Source organism: Hemicordylus capensis, chromosome 3, assembly GCF_027244095.1.
Source record: "Hemicordylus capensis ecotype Gifberg chromosome 3, rHemCap1.1.pri, whole genome shotgun sequence".
NCBI classification, from domain to species: Eukaryota; Metazoa; Chordata; class Lepidosauria; order Squamata; family Cordylidae; genus Hemicordylus; species Hemicordylus capensis.
The window spans coordinates 338069020-338083800 of NC_069659.1; the positions used below are offsets into that span (position 1 = coordinate 338069020).

Consider the following 14781-nt stretch of genomic DNA (forward strand, 5'->3'; position numbering starts at 1 on the left):
GCCCCATGAGCCACCCCCTAATGACACCCCAGACGACAAGAAGATACTTTTAGGAGTTCCAACCATATACCTTTGCTGGTTTGTATCTGTCATGTGTCTTGTGCTGGCAGAAACAGGGAGCTAAGGGGTTGGTTCAGACATCACAGAGAAATACAGATTGTCTGGTTCCACCCCACACCCCCACGCCTTGAGAACATGCATTCCCTCCGCCCCGACCGCGTAAACATCTATTTCTGATCTAGGTTAGAATAAACCAAGATTGGTCATGACATATAAACTGACCTGAGTTTATATGGCTTGAGACTGGGTTACCAGAGAGAGAGCCTTGCCACATATGTCCCGACTCAGACCATAAGATCTTCTTCGGAGGCTCTGAGGCGGGTGGTTACTAGGGAGAGGGCCTTTCGGTGGTTGCAACCTGTTTATGGAATAACCTCCCCAGTGAGGTTCGCCTGGCTTCATCACTTTGTTCTTTTAGATGCCAGGCAAGGAGCTTCTTGTTCATCCAGGCCTTTTAAATTATGATTTTTAAATTTGATTTTTAAAATTGACTTAAAAATAAAAGTTTTTAAATTGTTTTGTATTGTGTTTTGTATTTGTGTGTGATTTCATGTGTTTTTTACTTGATGTTTTAATGCTGTGTTGTGAGCTGCCCACAGAACAATGTGTTATGGGGCAGCTAACAAATAAATATTATTATTATTGATTTATACTAACCTACTTACTTGAAATAAACTGTGATCCATAACCAAGGTTTGAAGTGAACCACAGATTGCAGTTTATTTCAAGTAAGTAGGTTAGAATAAACCCAGACTGGTCATCTTGGACATCATGACAAATCTTGATTTATTATGACCTAAATCAGAAGTAAATGCTTGCAGAAGCAGGAGAAGAGGGACTGCTCCTAAGGCTGACAGGCATCATGCAGGCCTATTCTGTGTGGTCCTTCATGGTATCTGCATCAGCCCCTGGCCTACATGTTGTAGTCTACATAGTGTAGTGGTTACAGTGCTGGACTAGGAAGACCCAAGTTCAAATCCCTATTCAGCCTAACTCACTGGGTGACCCTGGGCAAGTCACTTCTCTCTCAGCCTAACCTAACCCACAGGGTTGTTGTGGGGATAACCATAACCACTCTGGGGTCCTTGGAGGAAGAGCGGGATATAAATTAAATCAAAACGGCTGTTGCCACCACGTCCTGCATGTGAGCTTCCTGAAGGCCTCTAAGTGGTTCCTGTTGCAGAGAGAATGCTGACTCCAGGCCTTGACAAGTTGTTGACTTTTTAGATCTAGGAGCCAGCCCTCAAATTTAGGAGCCGGACAATGGTCACTTGACAAAATTACCAGATTTAGTTATGGACACTGAATGGGGGGGGGGAAGGCAAATGGGCTTCTCTTTAACCTCTTTACAAGTAACATACTTAGAACAGAAACAGGGCTGCCTGGGGCAAATAAAGATTATTTAAATACTTCTGTCGCTGAATATCCTAGTCTACGCATTGTGGTTGAATTTCTAGGTGCCATGGTTCCCTTGTGCCTCAGTGAGTGAAGTTACAAGATAACGAGGAACTCCATTTGTTTCTCAACCTTATTTGGCCTAACACATTGCAAAGGAGAAAGGAAAGAAGAAAAAAGGTACTGAGAGTTGCCAGTAAGCCAAGTTACCACCTCTACCAAGACAAAATACTGTCCAGCAAAACACATTAAGTAGCTCATTGTGTTCAAGGAAACTGAGACACTACCCTATTCAAGCATGAAAGGTTTCTGAGCTCTCCCGTCTGTATAGTCTGTCTTTATACTTATATGCAGCTAGGATTACCAGTTTAACTAGACTGGCCTAACAGGATTATCCTTTTCCCTTCCAGTGGCAGAGTCGCCACATTAGGAAGATGGCCCACTTAAGAGCTGTACATGCATAGACTTTCCACACACCCAGGAACTCTGCATGATAGAAGTCCTGGATGCATGGAAGGCACAGCTGTACCTGCTCCTTCTATGGATTTGGCCAAATGTGGATGTCGGGAAAGTGGACAGATCAGAGGGTACAGTCTGGGATATGCATGGAGGGGGAACATCTGCACAGGACTTGGAAGTCCAACTCCCCAGAACATGCCCAACACTCTCTTTGGTTGTACATCGTAGGAATCTCCTCCATCGCAAACAGGATATTGTAGAACTGAGAAAAGGGCAGAAAGCCAAGGCGAACAAGTGGTTGGTCAAGGTGAACAAGTGGTTGGAGTGCCATCCTCTTGGAGGGAAGGGTAAAGTGCTTTAAAGGTAAGGTAAAGTGTGCCGTTGAGTCGGTGTCAACTCCTGGAGACCACAGAGCCCTGTGGTTGTCTTTGGTAGAATACAGGAGGGGTTTACCATTGCCTCCTCCTGTACAGTGTGAGATGATGCCTTTCAGCATCTTCCTATATCGCTGCTACCCGATATAGTACCAGTGGGGATTCAAACCAGCAACCTTCTGCTTGTTAGTCAAGCATTTCCCCGCTGTGCCACTTAAGGTGATAAACAGTTGATTAAGGTGGGGTATAAAGAAGTTCATAAAATTATGCACCTTTGAGAAAGTGGACAGAGAGCATCTCTCTCTCCCCTTCTCTCAATGCTAAACTTTGGGGGTCACCCATTATTATTTTTAGATTTTATATCCCACTCTTCCTCCAAGGAGCCCAGAGCAGTGTACTACATACTTAGGTTTCTCTTCACAACAACCACCCTGTGAAGTAGGCTAGGCTGAGAGAGAATGACTGGCCCAGAGTCACCCAGCTAGTTTCATGGCTGAATGGAGATTTGAACTCGGGTCTCCCTAGTCCTAGTCCGGCACTCTAGCCACTACACCACACTGGCTCACCCATATGACTGATTGCAGCAGATTCGAGACAGACAAGACAATAGCCCCATTCAGAGGTTATGCTGTACAAGTGTACAGATGTCTGCACGCTTGTGCATGTGTTTGTGTGAATGACTATACCTGCGTTTACATTTAAAGTGAACCCGAGTTCAGGCCCCTCAAATACATGGTACAAGTACAGGTGAAACTCGGAAAATTAGAATATCGTGCAAAAGTCCATTAATTTCAGTAATGCAAATTAAAAGGTGAAACTGATATATGAGACAGACGCATTACATACAAAGCGAGATAAGTCAAGCCTTAATTTGTTATAATTGTGATGATCATGGCGTACAGCTCATGGCGGACAGCATGGGAGGGCTATAGCCTTCATGTCCTTCTTGGGGCTTCCTGGTGGTCCTTATTGGCCACTTTGGGGAAGCAGAATGGTGCACTAGATCAGGGGTTTGCAACCTTGGGTCCCCAGATTTATTTATTTAATTGATTTATATACCGACCTTTCAAAATGGCTCAGGGTGATTTACAACAGGATAAAAACAATTAAAACCAGTTAATTAAAATCATAACTATAAAAACGGAATAAAACCAATTTAAACATTCAAACAGCTAAAAACCCTGGAAAACCAGGATAACCATTTAAAAATGGATGTTGGACTACAACTCCCATCATCCCCAGCCACAATGAGGAGAGCTGGTCTTGTGGTAGCAAGCAAGACTTGTCTCCTTAGCTAAGCAGGGTCTGCCCTGGTTGCATTTGAATGGGAGACTATAAGTGTGAGCACTGGAAGATATTCCCCTTAGGGGATAGAGCCGCTCTGGGAATTGCAGAAGGTTCCAAGTTCCCTCCCCGGCATCACCAAGATAGGGCTGAGAGAGATTCCTGCCTGCAGCCTTGGGAGAAGCTGCTGCCAGTCTGTGAAGACAATACTGAGCTAGATGGACCAAGGGTCTGACTCAGTATATGGCAGCTTCCGACCTTCCTATGTAATGGGTTTGGCCCATAGGGATTATGGGAGTTGCAGTCCAACAACATCCGAGGACTCAAGGCTGGGAACTCATATCTAGACAGGCATTTGGTCCAGTTCTGGAAGGCTATCCCTACGTTCTCGTTATTACTTGTGTGGTTACGGCATAAGATGGGACCACCACAAGTTGCATTCATAAAATGTATGCAAGTTAAGGAGGATTATTCTAACGCTCACCTTTCCCCCTCCCACTATGGACCGACATCCTCACAGCAAGGATTACATGACACTCCTCCTTATCTTCGTTATCAATTCAGGTCAGCACCTCTAATGTGATTTTCAAGACTCCTGTGCCTTTCTGCTCAACAGAAGCAGAGGCAGGGCGGGGCTAGAAGATCAATCTACATAAGAAGAATGGAGAAAGTACAATATCTCTGTGTTGTGCCAGGTCAGGCAAGAGTCTTGATTTCCACAACATTAAAATGGCAAAGGTTGGCTTGCTATTTCAGGGAAGCTGTGGTTCTGCTCATAGCTGTGACACAGGAAGCCACCCTCTGTTTAAAAGGATTTTTTTATTTAATTGGTTTTCTTTGGGGAGGGGGGGCCCGATATGTTGCTTTTCAATAGAATTTTCAATAGAAAAATCCAAAAAGCAGCTTGCAATAGAATCTTGCAAGGGTTCCCAACCTTGGGGTATTGGACTACAGCTCCCATCATCCACAGCCATTGTGACAAAAGGTCACGGTGGGTATGGATGATGGAAGTTGTAGTCCAACATCCCTGGATTATACAACAAAAAGCTAGATGAGACAAAGATGCTTTTTTATTTTATCTCATAAGATGCCTTTATATGTTTTGTTATACTTCTGTAATGTTATGTAATTCAACAAAATTATTTTATAGATATTAAAATAAAAAGAGAAAAGCAGGGAAATGAGACACACACCACAAAAGAGAGAGAGATGCACAGGGGCATAGTTACAACTCTACACTGGGTGGGGCACACACACACACAAGCCCCTGAAGGGGGGGGGCGCACCAGCTGGGTGACAGCTTGTTCTTTGCCCTTCACTGCCAAAGTTGTATAGGAGGCGGTTGTAGTAGACAGAAGTGTTAAAACAAGGTTTCTAAGCCAGTGGAAATGCATGCATGCAAGCGAGTGTGCAGGAGGAAAACGTGATACTGTTTGCACGGCAGTGAGAGCAGAAGGGACCTGCTTATAAGGTCTGTTTTTCAGTTTCCTCACGCTTCTTCTGGAGCAAGGAAATGGGGCAGGTAGGAGGGGAAGGCGGGGGTGGTGGGCTGGGCGGGCCAGGGCCCCTTCTTCGCTTCCTGCCCCAGGACCCACATCCACCTTACCACACCCCCGCAGATGCCTTCGGGTCTTTTCAACAGAAATGCATCCCGCATCCCCTCGCACACTGCAGAGGGCTCCATAGCCAATGGCTGGTTGGCCAGGCGAGCAGGCAGCATCCTCTCTCCCAACGCTTCCTCGCCTCCGCCTTAGGTTCGCCTCGCGTCGGGAAGCTGCAAGGTGGGAGAAGCCGCCGCTCGCATTTCTAACAGCACGAGCTGGGGCGGGGAGGCATCCCGGCGGGCTGGCAGCTCCTCCCGCTGCCCCCCGGCGAGGCATTTCCCGAGGTGACGAGCGCGGAGCAGGCAACAGCGGACCGGCTCCCGGTGTCTTCTCCTGGGGGCTTTGCAAAGCGGGAGGGAGGGAAGGAAGGTGCGGACGCTTTGCTTACCGTTTGTTGCGCGACCCTGAAAGAAGCATCCAGCAGCATGAGCCGCCAGGGCTCGGAGACGGTGCTGGGCAGGGGCAGGTAGACATAATAGGCGCTGAGCGCGCACAGCCCGGCCAGCAGCACCACGGTGGACTTCATGCTGGCCGCTGCCGCCCCGTTCTCTCGTCTCCGGCGCCGCTTTTGAACCGGGTGCCTTCTTTGCGGCAGAGGAGGTTGCTCGCAGCCCCCATTCAAGGGTTTCATAACCTTCACAAGCCAATCAGAGGGGAGGCGAAGAGGAAGTCCAGGCTCTTCCGTCCCTCTCAGCCTCGTGTCCTTGCAATTGTTTTCACTTTAGTGCCGTTTTGGGGCTGAGCCGCGCACAGGGACGCCTAGCGGCCGGCCGGGCGTACGGCAGCGGAGACGGCAGTCTGACCTGAACAATTGCTCGCTTCGAATTAAAGCCTGCAAGGAACAACGACGGGATTTCTTCCTGACGAAGACTGCTTATAGGAGGGAGGGGTCATCTGCAAAGGCTGCAAACCTAGGACCACTTATCTGGGAGTATTCTCCGTTTAATGTAAAAGCCAGTGTGGTGTAGTGGTTAGATTAGGGCTAGGAGCAGCGAGACCTGAATTCAAATCCCCATGCAGCCATAAAACTCACGGTCTGACTCTGGGACAGTCAAGAGAAACATGGACTCCTTGGAGGAAGAGGAGGTATATCTTTATATACCTGTAAAGATAAAAATTCAGTGCGACTGGCACAATCCAGGGGTGGGGAGAAGGCCACCCTTGTCCCCCCCATATATGTGGTGTTTTGTCCTATTATTATTACATTTATATCCCGCTCTTCCAGACACAAGAAAGCCCATGTTGGAGAGTGCTTGAAGGGTGGGGAAGTGTTTGCCTGGAAATTGCATCTTGACCTGCACCAGGAGTGAAGCCATATAAGCCGTCCACACAGGAGCGAAGCCATATAAGCCGCCCTCCATATGGGGGCAGGGGGAGGCGGTTAGAGAGATACCTTGAAAAGTCTTAATGGGCAAAACCATGCTGAGCCCTCAAATGGTGGCTGTGCAAGTGCAGCAGACAGGTGAGTGCCGTAGGCGAGGCGGCTGCCTGGTGGGATGCCAGGTGGGGCTCTGCTGCTCCCCATGGTGTCCAGGTGCAGGCAGGCTTATCGCCTGTTAAGACTTGTTAAAGTATCTCTTGCTGCCCCACTTTGCTGCCCTCACTGGCACCCACTGCATAAGTGCTCTCTGCTCTGATTGTGGAAAATGTGTTGCCCAGCAGTTGGACTTTGTGATTCTGAGCCCTGCTAACTTGGCAAAGAGGCACCTTTTAACGTCGTGATTCTCTTTATTTAGCAGGGGGAGAGCAACTGGCCCTATCCAGCCCCAGCACAGCATCCCTCCAGTGGCTGTTGCTGGTGTCTATCTTATGTTTCTTTTTAGATTGTGAGCCCTTTGGGGACAGGGATCCATCTTATTTATTGTAATGGTGCAGCAGGGAAATGACTTGACTAGCAAGCCAGAGGTCTCCAGTTTGAATCCCCACTGGTTTGTTTTCCAGACTGTGGGAAACACCTATATCAGGCAGCAGCAATATAGGAAGATGCTGGAAGGCATCATCTCATACTGCGCAGGAGCAGGCAATGGTAAACCCCTCCTCTGTTCTACACAAATGCTTAAAAGTGTATGGAATTTACTGTGATGATGGGCACTAGCCCTCATGGCTTTAAAAGGGGATTAGGCAAAGTCATGGAGAACAAATCTATAAGAACATAGGAAGCTACTGTATACGGAGTCAGACGACTGGTCCATCTAGCTCAGAATTATGTACCATGACTATTTTCAATTTTATTTATTTATTTATTACATTTATATCCCGTGCTTCGTCCAAAGAGCCCAGAGCAGTGTAGATGGTTATGTTTATCCTCACAACAACCCTGTGAGGTAGGTTAGGTGGAGAGATACATGACTGGCCCAGTGTCACTCAGTGAGTTCTGTGGTTGAATGGGGGTTCGAACTTGGGTCTTCCCAGTCCTAGTCCAACACTCTAACCACTATGCTATGCATATGGCTCTCCAGGGTTTCAGACTGGAGGCTCCCCCAGGGGTCCCCCCCGCCCTACCTGCAGATGCCAGGGAGTGAACCTGGGGCCTTCTGCATGCTAAGCAGAGGCTCTTCCACTGAGCTATGGCCCCCTCCCCATTTGCTCTCTCTCTGAATAGAGTTGCTGGGAAGCCACAGCCAGAGAGGGTGACTTCCCTACCTGTCCCACTTCTGTGCTCCCCAGAGGCAGCTGGTTGGTCACTGTGGGAAAGTGGGTGCTGACTTGCTGGATCTTTGGTCTGATCCAGCAGAGCCCTTTGTAAAGCAGAGCTTGGCTGCTGTAAAAGCCCAGCCCATTAAAGGCAGGAAACTGCAAGATTGTCATGAGTCTTTTAAGAATCATCTCTAAACAAGAAGCCAGCATTGCATTGTGAAATGGATACTTAAGAAAACACAAAGGGCCGGGCCTGAGCTAATCAATATGCTAAAATGTAACTCACTATCAGATAATGTCTGTGCAAGAAATCTATGCTAATCATTGTCAATGATGGCCCTGCTATGCCCGAGGGGGAATTACTCAGTTGCTGTCTATAGAAATTCCACCCTAGGAGAACACCTGTAGATTTAGTCTTTCTACTAACACTTGCTCCCCCTCTCGCTCCCTTCCAAGTGCACAGTTTGCAGAAGATGAGATTCAGATTTCTCTGAACTGGCCAATATCTGGAATAATTAAAAGACATTGTCCAGAAAGTAACAGCTTTGTCACCCCTTCTGGGGAACCCAGGAAGAGATGAGATTTGTATAGATCAAAGGAAAATACACTATAAAGAGTGGAGGCCACTAGACAGAGAGTTAGCAGTTCTGTGCCTACGGGCAATCCTGCTCACAGAAGCCATCCCAGAGTTTGCTGCTAAGCCGCATGGAAAAAGCAGGAACTCTGCCCATGGATGCTCAGCCGTGCCCTGAGCAGACTGCAAAAGGCTCCTGTCTCCTACCAAAGGCCTGGCTTCCTCAGCTGACGAGATTCACCGTTCTCCAGTCTCTGGTCCTGGGTAAATATGCTGCTCCTACAAGCCTGGAAATCCTTCATCCCTTCCCCTTCTCCTGCTCCCTTCCCCTCGTCCCGCTACTAATTCCTGATTCTCCCCCCAAACCATGCCAGCCCTCAGACTACCTCCCCCCCTCTTTTTCTGCCTGTATCTGAATTGTATTAGGCTTTAGGAAGATTTAATGCACACACATATGTTAGCTGGGCACATTACACTACACCTTGAATCGGAAACATGTTTTTAATGTGGATTATTTCATCCTAATGAGCAACTTTTTATAGTAAAGCCCATTGAACTTTCTGAGTGTGTCTCTCTCTATCTCTGTTTGCGCGCCCAGATCCTATATGGTCATCATCTCCAAGAACCAACTCTGTTTGTGTATGATGTGACTTTGCCTCTTTCCCTCTGAGCATGTACAGAGTGCAAAACCAGGTATAGTTCACAACAGAGTCCTTATTCCTAAAAAGGCAGCCTATGGATACCTTGAGTGTGAGCAAAAGATGAACTCATTAGAATTCCAAGGGGTGATTTGGAAGGGAGTTGTTGCTTTTCTAAAAATCCGGTGCACAGATGGTTTGCGTGCGTGCAAATTGGAAGTGAGAGCTTGTTCAGTCTCCACACACTCCTGAAGGCTTGTGTCTTCTTTCCCTGTGGGATCCCATGGGCTGCTCAGATGGCCAGTGGGGACCTTGTGTGGTTTTCACAGCGCTGCCTGCTGGCCAGCTCTTGCTTTCTGTGAAGAATCTACTCTTTTTTTATTAGCACTTTTCTGACAAATGTGGAAAAAGGATGAGTTATTCACAGAACCCAAGAGCTGGCCAGCAGGTGGTGCTGTTGGGAGTGTGCAAGGTTCCTGCTGGCTGGCCGTCCAGCACATGAGATCCCATGGGGAAAGAAGATGCAATTGTTTGGGAGTATGTGGAGGCTGAGCATGCTCTTTCAGCTGGCACACAGTCAAGCTGCACGTGGTTTTTTTTTTCCATCTGGAAGGATTCAAATGTCATTAACAGTCCTGAAATCTTCCAATGTTTCTTTGATAGCAAGCTCCTAGAAAATGATAGGTATGCAGGCTGCCTCTGCACAACAGGAAGACAGATGGTGTGGGGAGCACAAGGGAAGAGATGTGCAATAAAACCAACGAGAAACCAAACTAGATGAGTAACAAGAGTACAGACATCTTGACGGAAGGATATTATAGCTGTGTCAATGAGGCAAACAAGACAAAATCTGGCAGAAGTGAAGCATCATAAAAAAGAGGAAGAATGAAACCCGAGCCTTTTTAATATAGTGATAACCACTTGTCTGCAAGGGCTGACATCTGTGCTTTCGTTTATATTTATAAGGAGAGACAATTAAATAGGTTGTAACGTAATTCTGGAAGCAGTGGTAGGACCACCTGTTTCTTCACCTAAGGAAGATATTCAGAATTGTGTCCCACTTCCCAACTTACAGCATTAGGTGCTAGGCTTGCCTTTTTATTAAATTTATTTATTTATTTATTTATTTATTTATTTGATTTCTATACTGCCCTTCCAAAAATGGCTCAGGGACGTTTACACAGAGAAATAATAAATAAATAAGATGGATCTCTGTCCCCAAAGGGCTCACAATCTGAAAAAATAAATAAGTGCCGTATCTATTTTAATAACTTATAGTATTACATAGGAACATAGGAAGCTGCCATATACTGAGTCAGACCATTTGTCCATCTAGCTCAGTATTGTCTTCACAGACTGGCAGCGGCTTCACCAAGGTTGCAGGCAGGAATCTCTCTCAGCCCTATCTAGTGAGCTAGGCAAAACATTCAGGGAAACCCACGCACATTTCTTAAAAGAGTGTGTGGTAGCCAAAAGAGTGTGGCAGGGAGTAAGCAAGCTGTTAGAGTGGCCTGATTTGGAAAAACAGACTTGGGAAGAACTAACCTCGGGTTTGAGTGATAGAACCTCCTTTCGAGGTCCCAGAAAGAAACCTTCAAGGAAACGGGACGGAACGGGTGCCCTCATACTAGGGAATTGGAACGTTTGCCTTCTCATAATCAGGTTAGTAAACCTGTATGTCATTTATGCAATGCTCCTGCATAGGAATAGGGATGGAAGACGCAACCAAGAGGTTCACGCAGATGAGACAGTAAATCTCTTCTGGAAAAGTTTGTATGGTTATGTGCAAAAAGACAAGAGTATCTCTTCTAAACAGCAATGGGACAAATTGTGGAAATGGACGTTGGATGTAACCCCCCCCCCCCGATTACCTGATGTGCCTTGAAATCCCCCACCCCCGAGTTATAGTACTACCTGCATATACTTCATAACCTTGTGGGTTTCCAAATCCTTGTGTGTAAATCTTTGTAGATATATCATGTACAAACAACCACTTTGTATATAATTGTGCTTTGGCAACGTACTGTATGCTTTGTTTGTTGGTTCAATAAAAAAATCTTGTCCTATTAAATATATAATCCTATTTTGGAGATGCCTGGAAGGGAACTTGGAACCTAGGTGCTCTTCCCAGCACGGCTCCATCCCCTGAGGGGAATATCTTACAGTGCTCACACTTTTAGTCTCCCATTCATATGCAACCAGGGTGGACCCTGCTTAGCTAAGGGGACAAGTCATGCTTGCGACCACAAGCCCAGCTCTTCTTCTTAAATATTGTGAAGAAGGTTAAACAGAAGGTCTGCTGCCTGGAGAAGATGGTGAAATGGTAACGGGCGATAGCGAGAAGAACATAAGAACACCCCTGTTGGATCAGGCCCAAGGCCTATTTAGTCCAGTATCCTGTTTCACACAGTGGCCTACCAGATGCCTCTGGGGAGCCCACAGGCAAGAGGTGAGGGCATGCCCTCTCTCCTGCTGTTGCTCCCCTGCAACTGGTATTGAAAGGCATTGTGCCTCTGAGGATGGAGATGGCCCACAGCCACCAGACTAGTAGCCACTGATAGACCTGTCCACCATGAATTTGTCTAAGTCCCCTTTAAAGCCATCCAAGCTGATAGCCATCATCACATCCCATGGCAAAGAATTCCATAGATCAATTATGTGCTGTGTGTAGAACTACTTCCTCTTGTCGGTCCTAAAGTTCCCAACCTTCAGTTTCATGGGATGACCCCTGGTTCTAGTGTTCTGTGTGTGAGAGAAAGAATTCTCTCTGTCCACCCTCTCCACTCCATGCATAATTGTATATACCTCGATCATGTCTCCTCTTAGTTGCCTCTTTTCCAAGGTAAAGCGCCCCAGATGCTGTAGCCTAGCCTCATAAGGAAGGTGCTTCAAGACCCTGATCATCTTGGTTGCGCTCCTCTGCACCTTTTCTAGTTCTACAATATCCTTAAGATAGGGTGACCAAAGCTGCATGCAGTACTCCAGATGTGGCCACAGAAGGCAGAGCTGCTTCACTTGGATTGTGCATCTACTCCCACAAGCAAAATGTGGCCCAGCGTAGCAATAGTTGCATTAATGAAGAAAGGAGATAATCATGGCACAAGATCTGTAAAGAGGTGTTAAGATGACATCTAGCTATTTGAAAAGCACCTAAGGCCAGGTTCAAGCAGAGGCGTATCTAGGGGAAATAGCGCCTAGGGCAAGCACTGAAATTGCGCCCCCTGTCCAAACATCTGACACCCATCTTTCAGATAACTTTACCATAATATCAGCTGAAAAATACAAGTCAAGCTTGTTAATCTTTTAATATTTCAAAAACTATTTAGCAATGGACGTAGCCAGACCAAAAAATGCTGGGAAGCTACAAATTTCAGTATGCTGGGGCTCATGAAATACCCAAAAACTCTGTGGAGGTGTACTTGGAAAACTAAACAGAAGTGCCTGTCTAATTCTCTGCTATACATTGTAGCATAACTATTATATAAGTTTTAAAAATAAATGGAGAATCTGACATTTCCCAGATACTCTGAAAATAATTAAAGTAAACTGTGTCACTGCTTGGAATATATTCTAGAATTTCAGAAAGACAGTTAAAATGAGAGAAAGAGAGCAAGAAACTCCCAGTGGGCCTTAATACTAAGAATTTCACACTGATTCAAAGACAAACTCACCATTAATAGCCATATTATTAAGACATCACATTTAACTCACTTAGCACAAGAAGCAAAGTAAGAGCAAATGAATATAATCCTAGCTCATAAGCTTCAGCTCAGTATTCACAAGCCCTGATTCTCTGTACTTAGTGCCAAACTAAATATGTGTAAAGTGACATATTATATATTTTTAAAAGAAATTACCTGCATCCCCTTCAGGGGGTCTTCCTAAAGGCCATGTGTAGGGGGTCTGCAAAGGTCCCCCCTCCCCCTGCTGGCCTCTAGGGCCTCACAGGAACCATTTGATTATGTGCGGTGGCCGTTTTTAAAATTTTTTTAAAATGGCCACTGAAAACAAAATGGCCACTGTGCATGCTCAAATGGCCTCTGCAAGGCCTGGCATGGCCTAGGGCCTCACAGAGCCCATTTGAGCATGCATGGTGGCCATTTTGTTATGGCACCCCCCTTCAAGTGGCGCCCGGGGCATGTGCCCTGCCTGCCCCACCCTAGATACGCCCCTGGGTTCAAGCATGCCCTCATCTCAACACTGACTGAAAGAGTAGGGTTAACTTCATCCATGCTGCTGGAATGACAATTCTAGCAATTAATCCAGGCAGCAATCACCCCACTCGAATAGAAGGTGTATCTGAATGTAATATAGAAGCTAAATGCAAGTTTATACCTGTATTTATCCGAAAGAAAGAAGAATCTGAATCTAAGATGACCCCCCCCTCCAAATTTTTAATAGGAAAGAAATGGGGGGAAACCTCAGGTAAATATAGTATACAGTACACTTTTCTTAGAAGCAAATCCCGCTGTCTTCAATGGGGCTTACTCCCAAGCAATTGTATTTAGCCTCATGATGCAGTCTTAACCTAAAAAAAGCTTTTGGCAAAAGTAATTTTTGGAGAAGTTATTCTAGATATTTTATACAGAGATTTGTGGTCCAGTTGTGTGCGAAACCATGTTGTAAAGGGAAATCCTGTTTTCCCCTTTCATGTAAGAAAGGAGAAGAGGGAAACCTTTTGTGTCAGGGGTGGAGCTACCATTGGGTGAACAGGTTCAAAGAACCCAGGCTGCGCCCACGGCCCTGGCACACCCCCTGCGTCTGACGTCAGATGCAGGAGTGCTGGTTTAGCTCCCGAGCGGGGGCCGTGCAGCCCCCGTTCAGGAATTAAATGTCCGCTGCATTTGCGGCGTGGCCAGGAGCGGCTCTTCCTTCCCTTTAAGGCAGGGAAGGGCCGCTCCTGGCTGCGCTGCAAACACAGTGCCAGCCCAAGACTAACTCCCGAAGGGGCTGCGCGGCCCCTTTGGGAGTTAAATGGCCGGCGCTACATTCGCCACGCAGCCAGGAACGACTCTTCCCTGCCTTAAAGGGAAGGAAGAGCCACTCCTGGCTGTGCCGCAAACGCAGCGGACATTTAACTCCTGAATGGGGGCTGCATGGCAGGGAAGAGCAGCTCCTGGCTGCACTGTGAACGCAGCGTAGCCCCAGTCTAGCTCCCGAAGGGGCTGCGCGGCCCCTTCGGGAGTTAAATGGCCGGCGCTGCAAATGCGGTGCCGACCAGACTCCAACTCCTGAACAGAGCCGCGTGGCTCTGTACAGGAGCCAGATCACGTCCCCCATGTCTGATGTCAGATGCGGGGGTGTAGCTAGCCCACCCATCTGATGTCAGACGCAGGGGGTGGGGTGAGCAGGGCTGCTGCTGCGGCCGCACACGGGCCGCTGGCAGTCAGGCTCTGCTCCTGGTTTGCATTCCTCTTGAAGTTAACCACAGTTCTCCATTATATCTGAATTTAGAAACTAGGTTTTGTTTCAAATCACATTATGTAAGGGAGAATTTGAGTCAACCCCTTATTTAGCAGAGAAACCCAATTTGATAAGAACAGAGCTCACAGAGGAGATCTGGAGACAACTGCTTAAGTAGAGGTTTATTTGAAGATGTTACCAACTTAGATAGAAAGACTACGTCCTGTACTAGCTACCTCATCGTGGAAGGAAGAAGGAATAGAGAGAACAAAGAAGAAGGGAGTGTACTAAGAGTATCAGTCTGCTAATCAAAAGAGACTTAGATATAGAAGTGAGGGAGAACAAGGAGGCAG

The 14781-nt window shown here is 46.8% G+C and overlaps 1 protein-coding gene across 2 annotated transcripts in view; it reads right to left on the minus strand.

Annotated features, from left to right (window-relative positions):
- NCEH1 (neutral cholesterol ester hydrolase 1) overlaps positions 1 to 5909 on the minus strand; it is a 47547-nt gene extending 41638 nt beyond the window's left edge. Inside the window, exon 1 of one of the 2 annotated variants that reach the window (XM_053310416.1) lies at positions 5565 to 5909. In XM_053310416.1, the coding sequence (XP_053166391.1) occupies positions 5565 to 5807 (243 nt within the window). In that variant the 5' untranslated portion in view covers positions 5808 to 5909. The remainder of the gene's footprint in view (positions 1 to 5564) is intronic. The other variant, XM_053310420.1, reaches the window with a different exon arrangement.
- Positions 5910 to 14781: the final 8872 nt, after the last annotated feature.